Genomic DNA, 22,667 nt, shown 5'->3' with positions numbered 1-22,667 from the left:
CCTGCAATAAAGGTGGGGATCAAGTTGGCACTCACGCTGGAAGGGCAGCTGATGCTATCCAAACTATAAAGAGAAAGGCAGAGCAAAGAGTGAGTTGGAAGGCTCCAAGGAAACGCCTGTCAAACCAAAATCCCGTTCTGTTTTTCCCTATTATGTGCAGCTGCCTGGAAGCAGGCATTCAAATATGTCCTCATTTGCAAACTTGAAAACCTCTGAAGTGGAACACAAGTAAACTTTCCTGTTCTGCGAAGGAACAAGTGAGATAGCATAATTTCCAAGTTGATTTGGTGGGGTGCTAGCATCTTTCAGTAATAATAACAGCAATTGCAACATTAAAGTAATAAAGTCCCTTTCTTTGTAGGATTTATTTTTTTCTTTAACATAAGCTTTCTTGGGTATATCTGAATTGACACAAGAAACTGGGATGTGTTTCTAGTAAGTCATGAAATAATAATTAAGGCCCATTCAAGTCTTGTTATCTTAATGAAGATTTGTATGCAGTTTTCTGAACAATGATATAGAAGCAGTGTGCCGCTGCCTTATTCCAGAAAGTTTTTTTGACTCCCCAGTCTACCTCCCAGCCCTGTGCTTTCCTCTTGGTCTCCCATCCAAGGACTAAACCAAGCATTGCTCAGCCAAGGATAGCTAGGAGTTTGCTGGAATTAAATCACACACAAATAATATAATGTATAAGGAAAGGGATTAAACGTGGAGAGGCAGTGGGCCAAGCCTTTGGCACTTACTGATTCTCATCCAGGTCTCCAAATTTGCAGAGATATGGGAAATTATTCCGGATAATCTGGAATTCTTCTTGGGAAATATTCCCATCTCCATCCACGTCAAAGTTCCGGAAAACAGACTAAAAGAAAGGCAGGGTTTGGGATGAAGGAGGAAAGCTAAAGCTGAATTAAAGCTAAAGGATTTTCAGCACCACAAGATGGTCCCCAACTCCTTTCTTCACCTTCTTTCAGATTTAGGACCTTATCATCCCTCAATGTAGTAGAAAAAGATTTTTTTTCTTACACTCATAACAAAGCCACCCAACTTGGAATATTTTATTCTAAAAATGTTTTTAGTGTTTTACTGAAGCAAATAAAGCTTCAGTTCAATGTTCCCTTGTTTTTCATTCTAGGGCTATTAAATAGATACAATGGTAGTCTATACACAGTATATCATCAGCCAACAGAAATACCGGCCATGTGGATGATTAACTTCTTTTTTAAGCAGACTACAAATACAGATGTCACTTGTTTCTTATGAGAATTTTATAACTTAAAAAAATGTTTTTTAAAAATCATCTCCTTGGTCAATTTTTCTGTAAGTTATAGGCGGCTACTTTCATCATGGACTACAGTAGCTCTTGGGCAAAATTAAAGGATCATGGCTTCTTTCCATTTCCCCAGGTTCCCTATGGCTGAATACTCAAAATTGTAGTAGTGCTACCTGTGAAATTCTGGGAGTCATCTTCATATTTGGAGAGTACCAAGCTGGGGAAGGCTGAGCTGTGTAGAACCATTTAAAATGGAATTATTCAGTAGACAATTATTCTGTGGAACTGACTCATATTTTCCGGGAATCTCACTGCATGGAGTATGGCTGTTGACACCACCCAACGTACCACCCACTCTCCACACGAGGGTTCCTGGCTTCCTACCTCTACCATCTTCTCAATGTGTTTGCGCACAATTTCTTGGTCTGGCTTCGGTTTGGGCACCGATGCCCACTCCTCGATCATAACAGGCTGGGGTGGTGGGGTAGAAGATGTAGGGCTGGAAGGCTGGAGCAGAGAAGAAGAAAAAGGGAGGAGGAACCACGTTTGCAAAAATTGAAAAGATGCATCGTGAAGTGACTCAAAGTAAATGAGATTTACTTGAGATATTTGATTATTTTATGGGGTGGAAATGCAGGGAGTGAACCACCAATCTTCTGCTTATACATATTATTCCAAAAAGAGAGTTTCTGGTGCTCGCATTGGCCTGATCCCTCCATCCCCCCCATCGTGATCTCCCTCCACATCATCCATCTAGAGAGACTCAGCTTCCATTTTTCACTGAAACTCCTCTGAAATCACATCCCACCTCACAGGGCTGGAGCATGGCCCAGAGCACTCTTCCCCAGCCAGGTGTGACCTCAAGGTCCCCATCCTGGTTTGCAAGTCACCTCCACATACCGTAGACTTGTTTCGGGGTTCGCGTTGCAAAGAGAGTTGATAGATCTCCTCTTCTGTTTGATATTGATCCAGGGAGACCTGCCAGAAACACAATCAATCAAATCGTCACTGTGGTCATAGGCCAGCCTAGAAACACACTGAAGTCAGAAGAGGGAACCATCAATGGATCCCTCCCTACTCCACTTCTTCTCTCCAAAAGCGGGTGTTTTTCAAATTACATTTATCTGCTAATCTGCTTTGCGTTCTAAAGGCCGAAGCCACGTTGAATCAGTCCAGCAAAGCCTCACCAGTTCCAAACTTCTGGAAACAGCTGGTAAGTTTTCTTTTGCCCCCCCACCCCCCGCCAGTCCTCAGCTGAGCACAGCAACAGGATGAAACAAGACAGAGGAGCTGTAGGGTGCTAACGGCAGGACCGGCCGGGCTAGGAGGTCATACCATGAGCAAGTTGAGAAGGTCAGGGTTGGCCTCGAATGGGGGGCGGATGCTCTGCACCATCGCGAGGTCGCTGAGGATGCTAAACAGCTGCTGCATCTTATTGCCATTGAGGCGGGTGTGCGCCCGGTCGAGCCAGTCGGGAAGGGCCACGTGGACGGCCACCAGGTCCTTGAGGTGGACTCCTAGGATGGGGAACTTGAAGCCCACGCACTCCGCAAAACACCGCCGGTAGCGGCTGTAATTCCCTGCCGATGACAGCAGCTCCAGCAGCGACTCCCAGACCTGCAACAGAGCCGGGCAAGGGGGAAGCTGAAGCCCTGTGGAGCCCATGAGGACTAGTCACTTGGCTCTGTTCGCAGGACAACACTCAGAACGGCTGGGGGAAAAGCTGGCCCCGGATTGGAAACCGTGGGGAAGAAACAAGGGATGAAACGGAGCTACAGGTCCTCTTAGGTGACTTCTCCCAACAGAGAGGATAAAACAAGCAGCCATCCATTTCATAAAGGGAACATCTGCTTCTTGTCCTCACTGCTGCTTATTTTACAGCAGTTATGGATGGTTTCCTATCTTTGTATATTGGTTTTTAACTTGTTTTTTTAAAAAACCAGATTGTTGTTTTTTAACTGTTGTGAGCTGCCCAGTTCGGTAAGGAGCCCACCACCAAACTGACCCAACCATTCCTCCCGGCCGGCATTCATGGCTACATCAGAGGTGAGCTGGAAGGGACCCTTGAGGGCATCTAGTCAATGCGCGAGTCTGGCTGGTGGCTCCCTCACTTCCACTCGAATGCCGCCAGCCCCTCCCTCAGTCAAGGGTTCCCCCAGCTCTGCACGAGGGCTTTTTCCTCTCGCCCTCCAGAGCAAGAAAACAGGAGCTGCCTCTGCGCCTTGCAGGGAGAAGGAAGGGGCCAGAGGGCCGGTCCTCTCGGTGCCTCACCCAGCCACCCCTTCTGAAACCCACGGCCAGTCCTCGGCCCTCTGGTCTTGGTCTTCCCTGGGGGCCTCAGCATCTCTTGGTGTAACCGGTCCCCCCGGCCCCATTCCTTTACCTTTGTCGTCTCCGGACTCACAAAGCTGTGCGTCTCCTTGAGGCGGGAGATGGAGCTGTGGCCGAGCCCGCCGATCACGGCCATCAGGGTGTTGAAGTTTTGCAAATGAAGGAGTCTCTGCAAAGGGAGGCAGGAGGGGCACGGGGGGCAGGGGGGAGGCAGGGGGGAGAGATGCAATCAGTCGCAGCCCATCGCACCCGCACGCTCCTTTGGGCTTCACTGTGGTCTCCCATCCACGTTGGGTCCGTGAGGTCAGCTGAGCACGGCCACTGAGCTGAGCTCTTGGAGGAAGTAATAAAATGATAATAAAATAAAACCTCCTTTGAATCAGGCTCGGCTGCTGGTGACGTCACGGACACATCCCTGCCTTGTTCTGGGCAATGACACGCAGCCCAGCCTTTCCCGGTGACCTCCCTCCAGGCACCAGCCAGGTCCAGCTCGGACCACTGGTTCCCTGAAATCAAGGTCTGTTACCCATTCGTGGATATTGCGGGGTTATTTTATTATTCCGGCCTCTTTTGAAAAATGCCTTTTTGGAAAAAAAAGCACCAACAACTGCATGCATTTCCGTGTGTGTTTCTCCTATGGTTTGCATTTCTGTAAGCCAGTGTTGTCCAAACTTGGCCACTTTAAGATGAGTGGACTTCAACTCCCAGAATTCCCCAGCCAGCAGAGGAATTCTGGGAGTTGAAGTCCACTCATCTTAAAGTGGCCAAGTTTGGACAACACTGCTGTAAGCGCTTTGCCACTTCTCCTTTTTAGCTATGCCCTCTTCCTAATAATAATAATAATAATTTTATTTATTTATTTATTTATTTATTTAATAGACTTTAATAGACCATCTCCCCACAATGGGGGACTCTGGGCGGCTTACAACAAACTAAAATCAAAATACATAATTAAAAGTTATAAAAACCAGACATTACAAAGATAAAAAGGCTAAAAAATCCAAGAAGCTGATAGGGGCCACACCAGGCCGCTAAGGGGCCAGCCAACCCCGTTTCTGATATCCTCCCTCCCCGCCCCAGGCCAGATGGCAGAGCCAGGTCTTCAAATAATATAATGATGATGATGATGATGATGATGATGATGGTGATGATGCCTTATAATATCATTCCCCTTTAGCGATACACTATTTATTTATTTATTTAATTTATTTATTTATTAATTATGCTATCCACCATCACCCACCAACCCATTTGGGTTCAATGAGATAAAAAGCCATGGTCACATAGGTTAATCTAAAAAAAAATCCATGGATCCTGGTTGTATCTTAATTACCATGAATTTAACCTAGTCCCCTGCTAAGCTCCACCATGCTTGGGCGTCACGCATGAAGCAGATCACAAAGGGCTTTTTTTTTTAACAGCACCGTCCAGCTGGTTACAGCAAGGCCACTTTTCTAAACCCTTCGATGCCGAAAGAGCCTGTGGAGGCATATTAAAAAGGGGGGGAAAGCAGCCGCCTGAAAAATGCACCATTTTGCAAATTTCTTGTGCTGATTTTTATCCTGGGTGCCCTTCCCTTCCAGCCTGCAATCATGTAAGCAGTTGTTTATTGGGTTACCAAAGCGCCTTCCCTTCCCTCTTGCTGTTCAAAGAAAATCATCGAGGTAAAAAAAGGATGTTCTGAACTTCACACCATCAGATTGACCAAATGCACTGTTTTTTTAACGACAGCTGTGACTGAGGACCAGAGAGCCTTTGTGCAAAATAACACAACAGGCAGCGTTGTTCAACTCAAGTTGAGTCATTCTGGGCAGTCGAAGCGGCTCTAAAGGGCCGGGGGGGGGGGGAGCCATTTGGGGATTTGCAAAGAGGGAGGGAGGGAGGGAGGGCAGGAGACGCCGCTGCTAAAACTGTAATGAACTTGGAAAGGAAATGCTCTAACTCATGTTTGCCAGGAAAATGAAAGATGGGCTTGCAAGGCTGCAACAACAGATACTGCTGGGTTTAGAAGCGGGGTGGGCAGCCTGTAATCGTCAAACCCCCCGCAAGCCACGTATGGTCCCCGGCCTATTTTTGCAGCAAACCACCCTGCCAAATGTTGGTAGCAAAACATGAAGAGGCTGTGGCAGGATTCTGGATATTTCTTCTAACTCCAGGCCACGTTGGGGTGTGTGGGTAAGATGATCTGTGTTAAGCTTCTGCCAAAGGTAACTTATCTATATTCCTTTAAAAAACCATATGTTTTGGCCTCATTGAAATGAGGTTGGCGATTTGTGCTCTCATCGACACACTTCTTGAGAACCTAACAACAAGAATAACAATACACAGAGGCCTCGGCTAAAAATAAAGTCCCCTTTTCTGCTTTAAAGGAGATACAGGAGCACAGCCCAAAATATGAAATCTGGGCACTTGTTCCTGGTCTCTTAATTTAGTTATTTGGTATTTATTTATTTATACTATTTATATTCCAACTGGGGCCATCTCAAATGACAGGAAAATTTCTTACCCCTGCCAAAAACCTGCTGCTGATCCTGTTTCTATCAAGCACTCAAAGAGCCCAATTTGGCCCAGGCAGAGGTGAGGCTGTAGCCCCGTGAGCCTGCTTCATACCACATGCCAAGATCATGGAAGAGGGTCATGCTACACGCTCAACCACAAATGGCCCAAACCCGTTTCAGCCTGGTCAAGTGGGTTGTGTGAACCCCACCAGCTTCTGGCTCAGCTCCCGGGACCTTCTGTTAAAAGGGACCCACTGATGAGACAGGAAGCATCGTCCACAGAGATGCTGCTTGCTAATTTTTCTAAGCCAATGCCCTCCAAATATGCTGGACTACCAGCCCCACAATTCCCAGCCAATTCAGTCAGAGGGAGGAATTCTGGGCTTTGCAATCCAAGAGACTTCCTGAATACCAGTCTGGGGATGGCTGGAATACAACTTAATGACCTAGAGCAGTGTTTCTCAACCTCAGCAACTTTAAGAAGTGTGGACTTCAACTCCCAGAATTCCCCAGCCAGCATGATGCTATGAGAACACAACCATTGTGTTAACCCAGGTTTAGGAGCTGTGCCAACACACCAAGGGGCTTGTTGCTCTCCTTAACACATCCCTTCCCCCACTGCTTGGACTTCAACTTCCAGAATTCTCAGTCAAGGTAGACATTCCAGGGAATGCTGGGAGTTGAAGGCCACTCCATGGCCAGAGAGAAGGTCCACTGACTGGTGGTGGTATCAGTCAATACAACCACAGGGAACAGATGCAGGCGGAAATCACAGAATGGTATTCCAGGACTGGCAAACTCACCTGGGCCACCATGACAAAGCGTGTGATGACTTGGGCCCGCTGCTGAGCGGTGGGTTTGCTAAGCACCATGAGTTGAATCCACTGGGAGACACTGTTGAAGAGGGTGATGAATCTCTCCAGGATGGGATTGTCCACCGTGCAGCCGTGCATAACAAAACTGTGGTAGTCCTGGAACTGGGAAAAGGGGGGAGGGCTTTCAAGGCTCAGGAAGGGGGTTGGAGCAAGAAGCAGCTCTGGAGATACCTCCAAGGCTCATGCCGTTCTCAGAGTAGGAAGTAATGGTCTTATGCAATGAAAGCATCAACTTTTGAACGTCTTTCAAGGAGAATTGAGCATTCTGGGCAAAACTCTGCCTTCCAATTCCCTGGAAGTTTTCTTGTCCTGCATGTCCTTCCATGGGGTTCAGTAAGTATACGAAGCCAAAGAGGCTATGGAGGGGATTGTGAGAAAAAGACACCCTCTCTGACCATCCTGTAATTCAAATTAGTGTCAGGATTTTGCATCACATCCAGGACAAACCCACCGACATTTTCTTCTCCTTAAAAAAAGAAAAGCAACTGCAAAGCAAATTAGCAAAATATCTCTGATTTTAAAATCTTTCAAGCTTACTATTAATAGCCAGGTTTGTTTGTAGAGGAACATTAAGCTAGGTTAGATATTCTAACTTTGGGAGTGTGGACCTTATGGGGACAGAACTGACTGACCATAGCTGTGACAAGTTAGCCCAGCCTTCTCCAGTCTGGAAGTTCTCCAGATGTGGAGACATCAACTCCAGAATTACACACCCACCATGGCCACAGCTAGGAATTCCGGGAGCTGGTGTCCACACATCTGGAGAAAGCTGTCCTGATGTACAGTTTAGCTTCTCCTATAGAAAGGAACAGCCAGGAAACCCAATATGAAGAGATGGAAGCCATATATCTTAGATGGCCACTGCTCTACTTGGCCTTAAGGACCGGGATTCAATCAGAGCTTTTCTGGTTAAGGATGATGTGAGCAGGTCTTTCTCTTCCATGCACTTACCAGGATTTTGCTGAAGGAGTGGTATTCAAGGTGGGTGAGATGTTCTGCCAGCTCCCCCGACTCCAGGTGGTCAAAAAGCAGTGACATCTTGCGCTTCTTCTGTGCCACGGGGTGGCGTTGTGTAACTTGTCTCTTCCACTTGTAAGTTGGGCTGGATAGAGGCACCAAAAAAAACCAACAACCCTAATCTCAACAACTAGAAGAGGAGGAGGAGAAGGAATCTGGAACAGTCATCAAGAATGTCAACAATATTAGCTGATCTGAATCACACCTTACCTTAACTTCTGCCAGAGTTCAAACCAACTGATTAGGTTTTTGCACAACCTGCTTAACTTGGTTACTGATTTAACCTACTTCCTAAGTTTCCACAATGCCCTGAATCATCAGCTCCCCAACTGGGATGGGTTCCCCCAGCATACTGAGCCCACCCAAACCATAACAATCAATCCAACTCATCTCACAATGAATCATATTTTGTGTTATGCAAATGCAGTTGCTGGCTCTGGAATGAACCCAGTTAAAGATGTGAGGCAACTCCAGCCAGAAATAGCCGTAAATGAAGCCAGAGGTGCTGCGGGTGGATCGGAAGGATAGTTATGGAGACACGAGTCCCGTCCTGCCGTTTACCTACACGCTCTCGATATCAATAAGGTTGCTGTGTCGGCGGCTCCCTTCCCGTCCGAGAAGTTCCTTCAACTCTTTGATCTGCTCGGCCAGTTCTGGGTTGAGGTCAAATTCTGCAGGGAAAGCTGAGATCCAGTACCTGTCAGAACAAACAGGGAGCAATTAATGCTCCAAATTGAGTATCTTCTAGGAAAATTATTTCTCTCCCCACCCGAGAGCCTGAACACGGCCTGGCATCTTCAGATGAGTTGGACTGGCTTCTCCCAAACATCTCAGGCACTGGTCAAGTTCTTCCTTGCTGGAGGTCTTCAAACTTACAAAATGTGTTGATGTACAAAGCCCAGTATGCCACCCAGGGACCTCCAGGTCTGTTCACTCAGTGCCTCAATTCCATAAGAAAAAGGGGAACTGAGAACAAAAGGGGGTGTCTTTCCATTATGGGTCAACACTCTAGAACAGCCTCCTTTGAGAAGCTAAATTGGCCCCCTTGGAACAGCTTTCCAGAAGTTGTGAAACTTTTCCGAGGACCTTTGAGCAATGGGTCTTTGCCATCGGTTGTTTTGCTGCTTTTATGTTGTAATTTCAATTATTTGATATCGTTATGTTTTGGTTTTACCAAGTATTTTCTGGGCATTGCATAGTTAGGATTTTTGTACCATGGTCGTTTTATTTCACCCTATAATAGACACAATATATATCATAAATTGTGTCTATATATAATGTATATCTATATTATCGTGGGTTGTATTGTAAGCTGCCATGAGTTTGCTAGCATTCAACAGCACACGGAAAAGGGGAAGGAGGAAGAGGCAGAGGAGAAGAGAGAGGAGAAAGAGGAGGAAAAGTAGTCAGGGGTCATCTCCACCATCTCCAGCTTTCTACAAATTCCTGGAGCTGCAGGCTGAATCTATTGGAAGCCATCAGGTTGGCAGTGATGGGTCAAGCCACCGCAGCTTAACCAGATGGGTGTCAGTGAAATATGAATTCTGGAGGACAACTGGGGGATCTGTCTCACAACTATCATTTTTCCCCAGTAAGAGGGCTATTGAGAGCCAGTTTGGTGTCATGGTGAAGGCACCAGGCTAGAAACCAGGAGACCGTGAGTTCAAGTCCCACCTTAGGTATGAAGCCAGCTGGGTGACCTTGGGCCAGTCCCTCTCTCAGCCCTTGGAAGGAGGAGGCCAGGGCAAACCACCTCTGAAATCTTGCCAAGAAAACTTCAGGGACTCCTCCAGGCAATTGCCAGGAGTCAACACAGATTCAAAGGCACCCCCCCAAAATAAGGGGGGGTATTATATTCACTTCGTTCTGCATAGTCTTGGCAACGACACGCCACGGACATATTATCTTAGCCGTATCACCTGTCTTCAATATGTAAACCGGCCAAAGTCACTGAGAGTCAGGTGGCATATAAATAAATAAATAAATACACTGATTAATTAAATACTTCACCCAATGTGCTAAACCCGAAGCAAAACTACTTTTGATGGCGCAGCACAAAGTGTGAGCTGAATCACAGATTGAGGGGTGTGTCAATCAACATGTCCTTTTCAAACCGTTCAAACCATCTTCAACTTGTTTTCCATCCCCAGGATATAAACAGGATCAAGGATTTGATTGCTGAAAATGTAGTTTGACCAATGAACCGATCAGCAGCCGATAACAGCGTTCCACCAGAGTGGTCTACCGTAGCTGGCATTTCCGATTCCCTACATCCCGCTTCTCACCTGGCCATGTTCAACCATCACCAGCCACTCACCTGACTAGATGGCAAGTTTTCACCGGCAAGGAGCTGTTTTTTGACCCACGAGACTCTTGGTAAGTTCAGGGCAGAGTTAAGGAGCAAATAAAAGAGAGAATGTGTGTGTGTGGTTCTCTGCACCACATACGTATGTTCACGTTTGTGCTTTGTCCTCATTCACACATTCAACCCTGAACTTGGTTCGAAAAAATACAACAGAGGCCTCAGTAATAACCGCTGCCCATCAAATCAACCATGTCCTGATTTAACGGAACAGCCTGCTTCACACAAGGTACAAGAGAATGGCCGGGTTGCCACAACACGACAATCCTGAACTACCCAATTCTATTTGCTTAATCTAACAAGTTGTGCGAACATAACCACTGGGTATTGCACAGACATCTTAAACTGGACAATATCTGATTCAGGAATACGGATTTAGTATTCCAGAGATGTTCAAGCTACCCATTAAATTAGTTTCTGAGTGCTGACCCGTTTCCATTTAATTAATTCAATTGCTGTACATCGCCCAGAGTCACTTACTGTAAAATCCCAATCTAATGTGATTGAGATAGATAGATAGATAGATAGATAGATAGATAGATAGATAGATAGATAGATAGATAGATAGATAGATAGATAGATGATTGATGGATGGACGGGATGGATGGATGGATGGATGGATGGATGGATGGATGGATGGATGGATGGATGGATAGATGATGGATGGTTGGATGGATGGATGGATGGATGGATGGATGGATGGATGGATGGATGATGGATGCATGGATGGATAGATGATGGATGGATGGAGCGATTTACATTACTGTAAAATCCCAATCTAACAGCTTTTGGATTTAACAGACCAACACTGAGTTCTCAACATTCTGTTTGCCAAAAGGTGTGAGAGTTCATTCTGCTACAGTCAACGAAAAACAAAACGATAGCGATTTGGCAGTTGCAAAAACAAGGGACAGATGCAGAGCAAAGAGGATGCAGGCTAGTTCATTACATACAGAGAGTGTCACCCCCACCAGGTAGGCCAGACCAGGAAATCAATTCCACAGGATGGCTAAAACTACTTTTATGGAGGTTGGCTGTAATAACCGAATCTTGCAAGCCTCATTGTGCTGGGCCTCCTCCTTCCCCTTCATATATTCCAATGCAGTGTTTCTCAACCTTGGCCCCTTTAAGAGGAGTGGACTTCAACTCCCAGAATGGCTGGCTGGGGAATTCTGGGAGTTGAAGTCCACTCCTCTTAAAGGGGCCAAGGTTGAGAAACACTGCTCCAGGGAATCAGGGAGGTGTCTGTCTGAGCCACTTCCAAATGTTATCTCACTCCACTGGACTTAAAAAATGTTTCAGCCCCTTTGGCCTAAGCAACAACTTCTGCACATTTCCATCAAGGTCATCTTCCTTAGTTTCTACACCGAGAATAAGAACAGAGCACAAGAGTTTGAATATTGTTTCTGTAATAGCTGTTGCTAGAAAATCTGACAAACGGGGGAAATCAGGATTATGGGACAGGAACAGCATTGATCATGCTTTTGGATGATCTATGGGGGTAGCACATCCATCCTTGCTCTACCTGACCTCTTGGTGGCTTTTGATACCATCGACCAGGGTATCCTTCTGGACCGGCTCAGAGGATTGGGGGTGGACGGCATGCTTTTGTGCTGGTTCTCTTTTTTCCAAGACTGGTTCCAGTTGGTGTTGATGGGAGTGAGAAGTCCCGCTCTCGGCCCCTGCTATGTGGGGTGCCGCAGGGTTCGATACTTTCTCTACTCCCGTGTAACATCTACATGAAACCACTGGGTGAGACCATCCATCACCAGTATGCTGATGACACCCAGTTGATGAATGAAGTGATGCTGTTCTCAGTGTCTGGAGGCTGCGGGGCTGTGGATAGGGAACAGCTGGCTTCAACGAAGCCCTCGTAAGACTGAGTGGCTCTGGGTTTTAGGGCCTTCTGTATCTGGGATTTATCAGTTTTGGTCCTGGATGGGGTGGCACTGCCCCAAACAGACCCAGTGCACAGTCTGGGGGTTCTTCTGGGCTCACGACTGCCGCTTGAAGAGCAGGTGGCAGTCATGGCCAGAAGGGCCTTGGCATAGCTTCATGTTGAGTGCCAGTTCACCCGTTCCTGGATTGGGAGGCTCAACCCACAGTCACTCATGCCCTAGTCACCTTCTGGTTGGACTACTGTAACTCATTCTACATGGGGCTGCCCTTGAAAGATATATGGAAGCTTCAGCTTGTGCAAAATGTGGTGATGCGGACAGTTATGTGTGCTTCAAAAACTGCACACGTTATACCTCTGCTTTGCAAGCTGCACTGGTTACTAGTTTGCTTACAGGTCCAATTCAAGGGGCTGGTTATGACCTTTAAAGCCCTACGTGGCGTGGGACCAGGTTATTTGAGGGACCCCCAGTGACGTCTACCGGTCCCACTAGGACCAGCAGGAGAGGCATGCTGCAGGTCTCATCTGCTAGGGAGCTTCATCTGGTGGGTCCTAGAAGGAGAGCCTTCTCTGCCGTAGCCCCTGCCCTGTGGAACATCATTCCCACCAAGGTGAGGCTGGCCCCAACCCTGTTGGCCTTCTGGAAGGCCCTCAAAACATGCTTCTTTGTGCTTGGGGATCCCATGGTTGAGTGGGGCCTGTTGGATGGCCATACGATCGCTAACTGATGTGCTCTCTGTACGCTGGCTGCCATTTTGTTTTTTTATTTTGTTTTTAGTTTAATTGAAATTGTGGCTTTATTTGTTTTTATGCATTTTGCTTTTATGCATTTTATTATGTACGCCACCCAGAGTCACTATGCAAGATGGGCGGCTATACAAATATGCTAAATAAATAAATAAATAAATAAATAAATAAATAAGTAAGTATCCATGTCTACTAAATGCAAATTCAGGCCAGACAATGAGCCTTACTTGTATGCAAATGAAGTAAATTTGGATTTAATGGACATTCAGATTTAACAGTGAGTCCAGAGTCCTTCCACCAGGGTCCGTTAAATCAAAGAGTTACTGCACTATAGATAGCCATTGCTTTTTCACTGAGAGCTTCAGAAGATGTTATAAATGATTTTCCTGCAGAGGGTTTTTTGTAAAGTCATCCCACTATATTCCACCCAAGCACAAAGATCTATAGGAGTGGAAGGGTTATGGTGAAGTTCCAATTCATCTCAGGGACCACTGAAAGAAAAATCCAGTCACTTATTATTTTAAATGAGACGATCTCATTACTACCCATAACATGCCAAAGTGATGCTTCAAAAAACCAGAAGTGTTTTAACATTTGTGTCTGGTTTGGAAGTGCACCCCCCCCCCCCGCAAAAATGTGACCCAGGTTTGGTCTCAATGAAAAGCTGCAGGGCCAAGCATGCAAGTGAACGTGTCTTCTGACCACGGGCAGCATTTAAAGCAGGCGTCCTCCAGTTGAACGGGCCCTGCATGGTGGTGGCAGGGGGAGTCTGGAGGTGCAGCCCAGGCACATCTGGAAAAGGCCACACTGGAGATGGCTAGCTTAAATCAATCATGTTAAGCTGAGTTAACTGAAGAAACCGACCCCAGAACAAAAAAAACCGGAAGGATAGAACTGGGTACTCATCCAAAGGATATATCTGAAGCAGTTTCGCAGCCAGCTCCGAAGACGGGATGTACCACGGATGCATCATGAGAAACATGCGGACCAGCTGGGGGTCCCGAACCTTGCCCTCATCATCTGCAAAAAGAAAAGAAGCATGTCGGAACATAAGCCCAGATAAGGCAACCCGTGACGAAGCAGGGCATCGGTTTTAAAACGTAATTTGTCATATTCCCTCCCTCCTGCACTCTCTTCCACCCATAGTTTAAATCCTCCTCCTTCTGAGAAGGTTCCAAAGTTATCAGCAGCTTTCCCTGTTGAATGACACAGACAGAAATCATTGCATTTTAAAAACTGCTTTGTATTTTTTTAAAAAAAGATTATTTAGAAAGGAGGCTGATGCTTCAGCTCGAAACTAACGCTCATAGGTTGAGGTACGCTTCTCAAGCCCCCACCCAACGGTTCCAGCTGTTAACGGACACTTGGAAAGGCTACAGAGCAGTGTGTGTCCGTGTATCTATGAAATAGGGTGGTACATATGTATGCATACGTGTTTGTGTGTGTTTGTAGGAATCCACACAGGTATATTGTTATCTCACATTGTAGCACACACACAGATACAAGTCTGGAAATCAGAAATATATAGGGTGGACTTAAGATATTTTACTTGGATCTCCCTGGGAAAATGTTTATTTTGACAATGAGGAATGTCATTATTCACATTAATTGCAGACAGGAGTGAGGGAATTGCTAGGCTGCTTCTGTTTTTTGATTCAAGATAGACTGTAACTACACATGGAGGTGCTTCTTAATAGACCAATAGACCTGGTTTGATTCAATCCTGCCTTTTCCAACTTGGAGTCTGTCCTGCTATGTTGGATTCCAACCACACCTTGTGCAAACGTATTCCACGAATTACCTTTTTGTTAAATATATAACAAATAATCCAATCTCACTTGTGGTCATTGTTAAAGTGGCAGTGAGTTCCACAATGTCCACCTTCACTTGCAGTCCACTAACTATGTAACCCACTGGTTAAGCAGTTCAATTGAACTGAAAAAGAGTCAAAGAAATGTGAATACAGTACAGCGGTGGTTATGATAAATACAGCTTGCATTTCATCCCCAGCAGTTGCTGGAACTCCTTCCTAATGACTTCTTAGATGTTCTGCAATAAAATCCACTTATCAAAACTTCCTGAATTCTTGTAGGCTCATTTAATTGTTTCCAATCCAACCTCCAGGGGAGAAGCAAGAGCGTCAAGGTGCAGCTAACGCAACTTGCAAGTTTGCAACAGATGTCGTGGTGCCGGCAGAGAATTGCACCATGTCTGCAATGACATCATTACACAGCTGTCATCCTTACCAAAGGCTTCAATGCATCCGTGTAGCAATTCATCCACCGTGCATCCTTTTTCCAAATCTAGCGTTGCAGACATTTTGGCTGTTTGATCTTGTCGCTCAAAACCAACCCAAGGCTGCAACCACTTAGGGCGACACCTAAAATGATTTTTGAAACAAAATCCAAAAATTAGGTTTTTTTTTTCCTGGGGTCATGGAGAGCAGGGAGGGGAGATGAATACTTAAAGGTCAAATCTAATTGAAGAGCAATAAAAGTATCATAGGTAAAAATAGGTAAAAGAGGAACAGTGCTGTGAAGGATCTGGACATGTTAGCTGGCAGAAGAAAAGATGAGAGATGACAGCAGTCTTCCAACATCTGGAGGGCTGTCGTACAGAAGGGAACTGGGCCTGTTCTTGGTTGCTCCATGAACCAGGACCAGAGCTGATGAGTTAAAACTGCAACAAAGGAGGTTTAGATCAAATATCAGGAGGAACATCTTGACTGTGCGAGTTGTCAGCCAACAGACTGCCCCAGGAAGTGATGAACTCCCCTCGTAGGAGGTCTCCAAACAGAGCCCGGATGGTCCTCTGTCAGAATGGATCCTGCATGACCAGCAGCGGCCTGGACCGGATGAAGCCTAATTCAACTCTCTGAAGTCCATGGAAGGGGTCAACTTTAATCTGCTCTATTTCCCCAGTTTTTTCCCCCTGTGAAAGAGGCTTCAGTAAGTCTCCCACCTTCTCAAATTGCTTGAGGGTTTTTTTCATGTGCCTCTGGGCGCTTTTTTAAAAATAATCCCTACATTTATTGTTAAAAATACAGAGAAAATAGGAAAAAAGCAAGATCAAACAAACTGAAAGACTGCCATGTTTCAATTTTAAAAGACCACAGTGAAAAAAAGGAAAAGTAAATCACATTTACATGATACATTCTCCATTTCCCTTCCATTTGTATCCCCAATAGCTAGCTACAGTTTAGATATTTGAACTTTGCATCAAGCATTAGTAAAAGATGTTACTTTCTAACTGAGACCTCAAAACCGTATTCCAGGTGTCTAAATCTCCCTTGCTCTGTGATATATTGTATGTAAGGGAGCCATTCCTGCTTGAATTGAGTTAAACTTCTATTGCAGATAGATAGATATAGTCAATTTTGACACAAGCATATTCTCCAATTTTAATCTCCCACTCTGATGTCAAAAAGTATGTTTTTTCCCAATCTTGTGCTAGGTTTATTCTCCTGTGGTAAACAGGTATCTTAATAAATGGTTGCATTTTTCATAATTTTATATTCTGGAATTATATTGAAGAGAAACGTCTGTGGTTTCAGTCCAAATTGTAGTTTTAGATTTTGTCGGATTTTTTAATGTATTTCTTTCTAATACTTTTTTTTTTTTTTGCATGACCACCACATGTGGTGGGTGCAGTCTTTTCGAGCTGCCTACGAAGGGCGGGCTACGTTGATTCTCTCCAGAGCATCTCCCCGTTCCTCGCCAGCCTCCCTGGCTGCTCACACTTCCCAGGGATGAGAAAGTGCCATGCGAGGCTCCTTCGGATTTACAAAAGTCAGAGAGCTGCTGCACGCTGGGGAAAGTGCTTGTGCGCTGGAAGGGACTGCATTCTCACACCCACTTTCTCTCTCTCTCTCTCTCTCTCACACACACACACACACCTCACTAACTAATGCAAAAAGATCTTTCCAAAACCCTGCAGCAGTGTGGCTGCCTGCCCCTCCCAATGTGCAGTCATGACCCAGGTAATTATCCTGGGAATGAACTGATGCACCGGATAGCGTGGAAGCTGCAGGCCACTGAAAACTCGTTGTCCGATGAAGACCACCACCTGTCCATCCACCGCATTTCTCTCAGCCGCTTAGGCGACCACCGATTTCGTCAAAAGTGCCGAAATGCTCTTTCACCAACGAGAATGAAAACGGGTAAGAATGAATAACGGAGGGCCTTTTTCCTTCCGGCCCCCGAGACAGGCTGGAGAACGAAGCCTTAACTGATGGGTTGTTGATCGCCACGAGTGCAGAAGCTGCAAATGTATAACTACAACCTCAGTCTATTCAAACGTCCTGATCTTTAAAGACGAGGTCATTTTCACCCCGGGCCCAAGCCTGTGGAACTCTGCACCACTGGAAATAACCCAGATGCACCATCCCCAACTTCTAAAGCACTACAAAAATGTCTGTGTTTCCAACTGTGCTCTATCAAGGCTGTTTTTGGCTTTTATTTTAAGCTGCAGCTGCATTTTGCTTTTTCTGCAGCGCCTGGGTCTACTTTTATTTGCATTTCAGATGCCAGGTGATCGTTTTGGCTAACAGGTAAGCCAACAAGAGATTGCTTAGAACAGCATCCCAACCAGTGCAAACCTGACCCTTTTATACAAATTTGGCAGAGGCCAAGCGGAGTGCATTGCATTTTTTGACCGCTTCCGGTCAATTTCCGACAGCTTCTAGCATGGTTGGGTTCACGCAACAAGTGGGACCAAATGTGGTTGCAGCACTTTTAGCCAGCTCTTTTCTCAACCTGTTGAGTGACCATCCCATCCCCTTAAAGCAGAAGATGCTTATTGGAGCATCACTTTTTTTGCTAACCCAGATTTAACATGTCGTGTGAATGCAAAGACTGTGACATTTATGACATGGAGGGACTGAGCCCCCGAGTATTAGACTTAGAGGACAAATTCCCAATAAGATTCTTCTAGGCCAGTGTTTCTCGACCTTGGCAACTTTAAGATGTGTGGACTTCAATCCCCAGAATCCCCCAGCCAGCATCGCTGGCTGGGGGATTCTGGGGATTGAAGTCCACACATCTTAAAGTTGCCAAGGTCGAGAAACACTGTTCTAGGCTGCATAGCCCACAGCGTTCATCCTTGAAAGTAGGTCTAAAAGGAGAATTGAAAGTCACAATGTCTTCACTCGCTCTCTTACACAGAGCTGATGTTTAAAAGGAAATCAGCTGCTTCACACATTGTGAACACTTTGTACCAACGCAATCAGTGTGGTGGTAACAGTAGCCGGCCGCTTCTGACTGAAGTTCTCCCTGAAGGATATTGACCTCCGAAACATGTGTGAATCCTCAGCTTGCTGCACCCGACTCTTAACTTTTTAAAATATGATTTTATTTTAGAAAAATCAGTGGGAGATGGGCTTCGGGCAAAGAAAGGTCGGCTTCATTTTTATTCCCCAGAATAAAATGAAGGGGAGCCAGATGGATTTGTAGCAATTCCTAGAAAACCAAAATGGGTGGAAATGTTTAGTTCTTTGGTGATGCTGCTGAAAATTTTACTCCAGAATGGTTGTGCAATTACAACAACTTTATTGGACGAGCACCACATATGAAAGATCCCTTTTGCAGACATCTTCCCCAATGACCTGGAAGAATAATTATCACACACACACACAAACACACACACACACAAATTTAGTGCCAACAGTGTCTTCCAACACATTTTTTAAAATTAATTTTAATTCTACTTTGGAAAGGGCCCGGCCATGTTGGGCGTGCCCCAGATACAAGGCTCCCCACGGTGCCAGCAACCTGCCGCTCCCCATCAGAACCATCTTTCACCTCCCATCGATGCGCTGGGGACGATGGGAGGTGAAGTCCGCCCCAACCTGGTCGCCGCTTGAGGATCCTTCTGCCCTTCCTTCGAATGCTCAGGGCCAAGAAAAGGAGATGTTGGATGAAAAGTGCCCTTTTGGCGGCTTCAACCCCCAGCGTCAAATTACTTAATAAGCCCTGACTTCTTGCTGCCTGCCAACTGTGAAAGGGCCTTTGAAGCTGAATTAATTAGCGGGAAGGCTGATTAGCCATCCATTAACTGGAGATCTTTTGGCCAGCTCCAGAGGATAAAGGCAGAAACCCTTTGGAGAGGCGTCAATCGAGGGCCTGAGGATCCTCCGCCTCGGGAGGTGGGAAACCTCGTAAATGGTCTTGCTCCCACCCACGGTGGGTTCCCACAACACGTCGAACCAACTTAGCAAAAGACTGAAGATTTGCACAGCATGCCAAGCGACTCAGTTTAAACCCAGTCCTTTTTTCCTGCCTGCACTGGTCGTCTGAACCCAGCCCCAAAAGTGCGCTGAGAATTCAAACTCTGGCGTGCCCCAAGACAACCGGATGAATTCAAGAATCAAGTTGAAGAGGTTGTGGGAATCCATCAGAGAAGCCCCCACGCCTGAAAGAGCCTCAGACCAGATAAAGGCGTCCTCGGCCGGGCGAAGGGGCAGAACGCTGTCTGCCCAATTGTCAGTATGATAAAGGCTCCTGTTTGATGCCCTGGGTGATGTTGAGCCATTTTAGACCCCCAAGCTCAGCTGGAAGGACACCTCCAGCTCCATTTGGTCTCTATTTAAATCAGTGCTTGATTTAGAACCATGAGGACTAGCCTCTTACTTTTCAAGCAGCAAAGCAGATACCTTGCAGGTGAAAGCACCACCTTCGCTCCCAAGCGTAAGAAGCCTTGTGCCAGATGGATTAATGGATCTGACTTGTGCAGATCCTCTGAGGTTTCATTTAACTCCCAGCCCCACCCGTTAAATTATATTTAGCTAGCATCTAACATACTAGGCTAGGCTTAAATGGGGTTAGAGCTTGTGCAGTTCAGCTTGGCATGGAAACTCCGACTTTGTCTTAACATGTGTGAAGCAGATCATCCTATCAAGCCACGTATAATTTATTTGTTTGGGCATGGTGCGCTATGGGAAGACAGCACTTATATTTTCCTAACCCAGGCTTAGCATGTTGTGTGAATGCAACCAATCTAAAACTTAGCTAATTAACCTACTGGTTCAACTTTGCTTCCCTAAGGTGGATCTTAAAACCAGTTCTATGCTTTTGAAGGGGTGTGTGAGAGTAGATCTCAGTCTTGAACGTCTCGTTCTTGAACTCCCCGCCCCCCCCCCCCCAAACACCACTCTGTGACACAGAAACGTCACTGCAGGAGCTCCATTCATTTCTACACAGGTTTGGCTAAGTTCTACCTTCACAACGGCCTTGCAAAGTCGTCCAATGCTTGCCCCTTTGTTGAGGAAATCTGATGCAAAACAACTGGGGAAGAGAGTCACGGAGGCTTCAACGGCTGGAAACCCAAGGAGAATTTAAGATCCCATCCATTCCATTCACCGTGGTTTGGTCATGGAAAAGGAAAGCCATTTTAATCTTTGCTTCTCTAGGATCTGGAGGGCCCTCATATGATTGCATTCACACAGCACAGACTTGCCTGCTGGCTTAACACATTGTCTGAGTGTGTGAAGCCTAAAGGAACCAAACCACAAAACCTAACTTAGCTTAAGGCTCACCAGGTTCAACAGGGTTTACAAATGCATCTGCATTTGTCCTAAAGAGTTTTCTTCTACACAAACACAGCCTTGGCCCTTCTCACACACCCTGCCTGATCCAGTCTGTCCAGCCTGGCATTCGGTTCCCAGCACGTTTGAAGTAAAAAAAACTTTCCAAATGGTTTGCAAAGGGCCCCAAACACCTTTAGAACCAGCCGCTTTTAGTGGCGGGGGCGGGGGGGGGGCTTGGGACGGGCTCAGGGAGTCAAAGGAAGCCTGTCCCGGATGCACCAGTGTTGCTTGAGGGTGAGGCAGTCAAGAGTGGAAGAAATTGTCGAACATTGTGTGAAGATGAATTGCAATTGTTCACAGCCACATCTACAAAGCTTGCAGCACTTGCTTAGGAAAGAAAAGGTGGGGAGAAAGAAACATTTCCTGTGTGCAGAAATGCATGGCAACGGAATACACGTCTCTTACACAATGTTAAACAACAACACTTGGGGTATTCCCTGTTTTGATGGAGGGCAATCTTCCCCAGTGTACTCCTTTCCCAATCAACGGGACTACAATTCCCAGCATTCCTTCTGCCAGGAATTAGCTAAGCACATTTGGAGCTAGTTAGCTCCTGGATGGGAGACCACTAAGAAATCCCAGGGCTGGAAGCTACCTGGGAAATATCCCAGAAAAAGATAATAGCTGTTGCCAAGAGTCCAGCTTAGCTCACGGGAAACTTTGTTATTAACATTTAGGGAGGCAAAGAACATTTGGGTGACCAGCCCTCCCAACTGCCCTCGAGGCCTGAAAATGTTACTTCCTCCAGAGCTACAAATACTTGAGAAAGCAGTTTTTGCAAGCTCCAACCTGGCTGAGCAATTTTTTCCCTGATTGCTCAAAGGTAGAGATTTTGTACTTCCCAAAAATGCTTACACAGAGCTCAACTCAAACAAAACCCATCAAAAATACATTTAGAAATGCAATAGACATGTTTCAAAACACTGATTTAAATACATATTTCCCTTTGGGAGCTAATAGAAACCCACCAAGGATTTCTTTAGAGCAAAACATCATGTGCTCTCTCTGAATTCATTCCCAATCCGCTTGTATATTTGGGGAAAAAGTGTATCCCAGCTCCCTTATAGAAACACGGTACTATAAACAGATTATTGGACAAAGCATGTAGCAGAATTGCACAAATCAGGAATAAGTTGGGCACCGAAAAAAATTTTTTTTTTAATTTGCAGCAAAAAAATTATGGAAGGCTTCCATAAGCCAAGGCACGCAGCAATTCATTCCCTGCTAACGTCAATGTAACTTATAAAACATTAAAAAGAAAGAAAGAAAATAAATTATTGCAAAAACAAAAAAAGCAGATTCACAGCAAACTGGGTCACATGAAAAATAGTGGCTTGTTTGTTCTTCTGTGTTCAAGTTGCCATTCTCTGTTCCACCCAAATAATTTGCGTGTTTCCTTTTCACCAAAACCGGGTTCACACAATACATAGATCAGGCTGTTGTGAATTTGGACACCCGCTCTGCTTTGTTAAACTGGGTTTAAAATTTGGTACTACGTGTAAAGCCGACCAGGCAGCAGCCTTGAGAGTGGTCTGTATTTCTGTTCCTGGCAGGAGCCATTTACACATCTTGTCTCTTTTAGGCTCTGTCTAAACTTGATCTAGATCTTGAGCCCCAGTTCTGCTTTCCAACTGTATTTTTCCTGCATTTCTGCATCTGGCTCGGCCAACCAATCCTACAGAGATTGCACCCCTTTTCTGCAAACTTTCTGCTGCTCTTGCCAAACTACTGCCTTGATCCCGAAATTTTCATTTTCGACCCAGATGGCTGCAGTTTCATGCCCTGCTTTGCAAGCTTCCCAGACACCCAGTTTGGCCACTCTGGGAAGCGGAGGCTAAACAGCCCCAGCAAGTTTCCTTTTGTATCTGTGCAGTCTGCAAATCTGAAAAACAGAGCAGTCATCAAGAGCCACAGGGGACCAACTCACATTTTTTAATGAGCGGATATAAGGAAGAGGAGATGTGCGACAGGATATTAGCGTAAAGTGACATCTGCAATTTTGCAAGCTTTGGGAATCAGGCCTTCATCCCGGAAACCATCCTCCGCCCAAAGTTCAGGAACCCACAAGTTGTCCCTGAGCATGTGCAG

The 22,667-nt window shown here is 45.8% G+C and overlaps 1 protein-coding gene across 3 annotated transcripts in view; it reads right to left on the bottom strand.

The window, feature by feature from the left end:
* RASGRP2 (RAS guanyl releasing protein 2) overlaps nt 1-22,667 on the bottom strand; it is a 46,916-nt gene that overhangs the window by 11,163 nt on the left and 13,086 nt on the right. For 2 of the 3 annotated variants that reach the window (XM_088137480.1, XM_088137479.1), the window contains exons 2-12: nt 15,244-15,377; nt 13,915-14,017; nt 10,309-10,371; nt 8,557-8,688; nt 7,926-8,076; nt 6,903-7,076; nt 3,654-3,770; nt 2,606-2,887; nt 2,171-2,248; nt 1,655-1,777; nt 744-859 (exon numbers count right to left, since the gene is read on the bottom strand). In XM_088137480.1, coding sequence (XP_087993606.1) covers nt 744-859; nt 1,655-1,777; nt 2,171-2,248; nt 2,606-2,887; nt 3,654-3,770; nt 6,903-7,076; nt 7,926-8,076; nt 8,557-8,688; nt 10,309-10,371; nt 13,915-14,017; nt 15,244-15,316 — 1,412 coding nt within the window. In that variant the 5' untranslated portion in view covers nt 15,317-15,377. Of the gene's footprint in view, nt 1-743; nt 860-1,654; nt 1,778-2,170; nt 2,249-2,605; nt 2,888-3,653; nt 3,771-6,902; nt 7,077-7,925; nt 8,077-8,552; nt 8,689-10,308; nt 10,372-13,914; nt 14,018-15,243; nt 15,378-22,667 lie in introns of those variants that run through there. The other variant, XM_088137481.1, reaches the window with a different exon arrangement.

Source organism: Python bivittatus, unplaced genomic scaffold, assembly GCF_059951505.1.
Source record: "Python bivittatus isolate LINGU-HERP-01145 unplaced genomic scaffold, Pbiv_v1 ctg000180_np1212, whole genome shotgun sequence".
NCBI classification, from domain to species: domain Eukaryota; kingdom Metazoa; phylum Chordata; class Lepidosauria; order Squamata; family Pythonidae; genus Python; species Python bivittatus.
The sequence above is the reverse complement of the archived record's forward strand: the minus strand, read 5'-3'. Positions and strand labels throughout refer to the sequence as shown.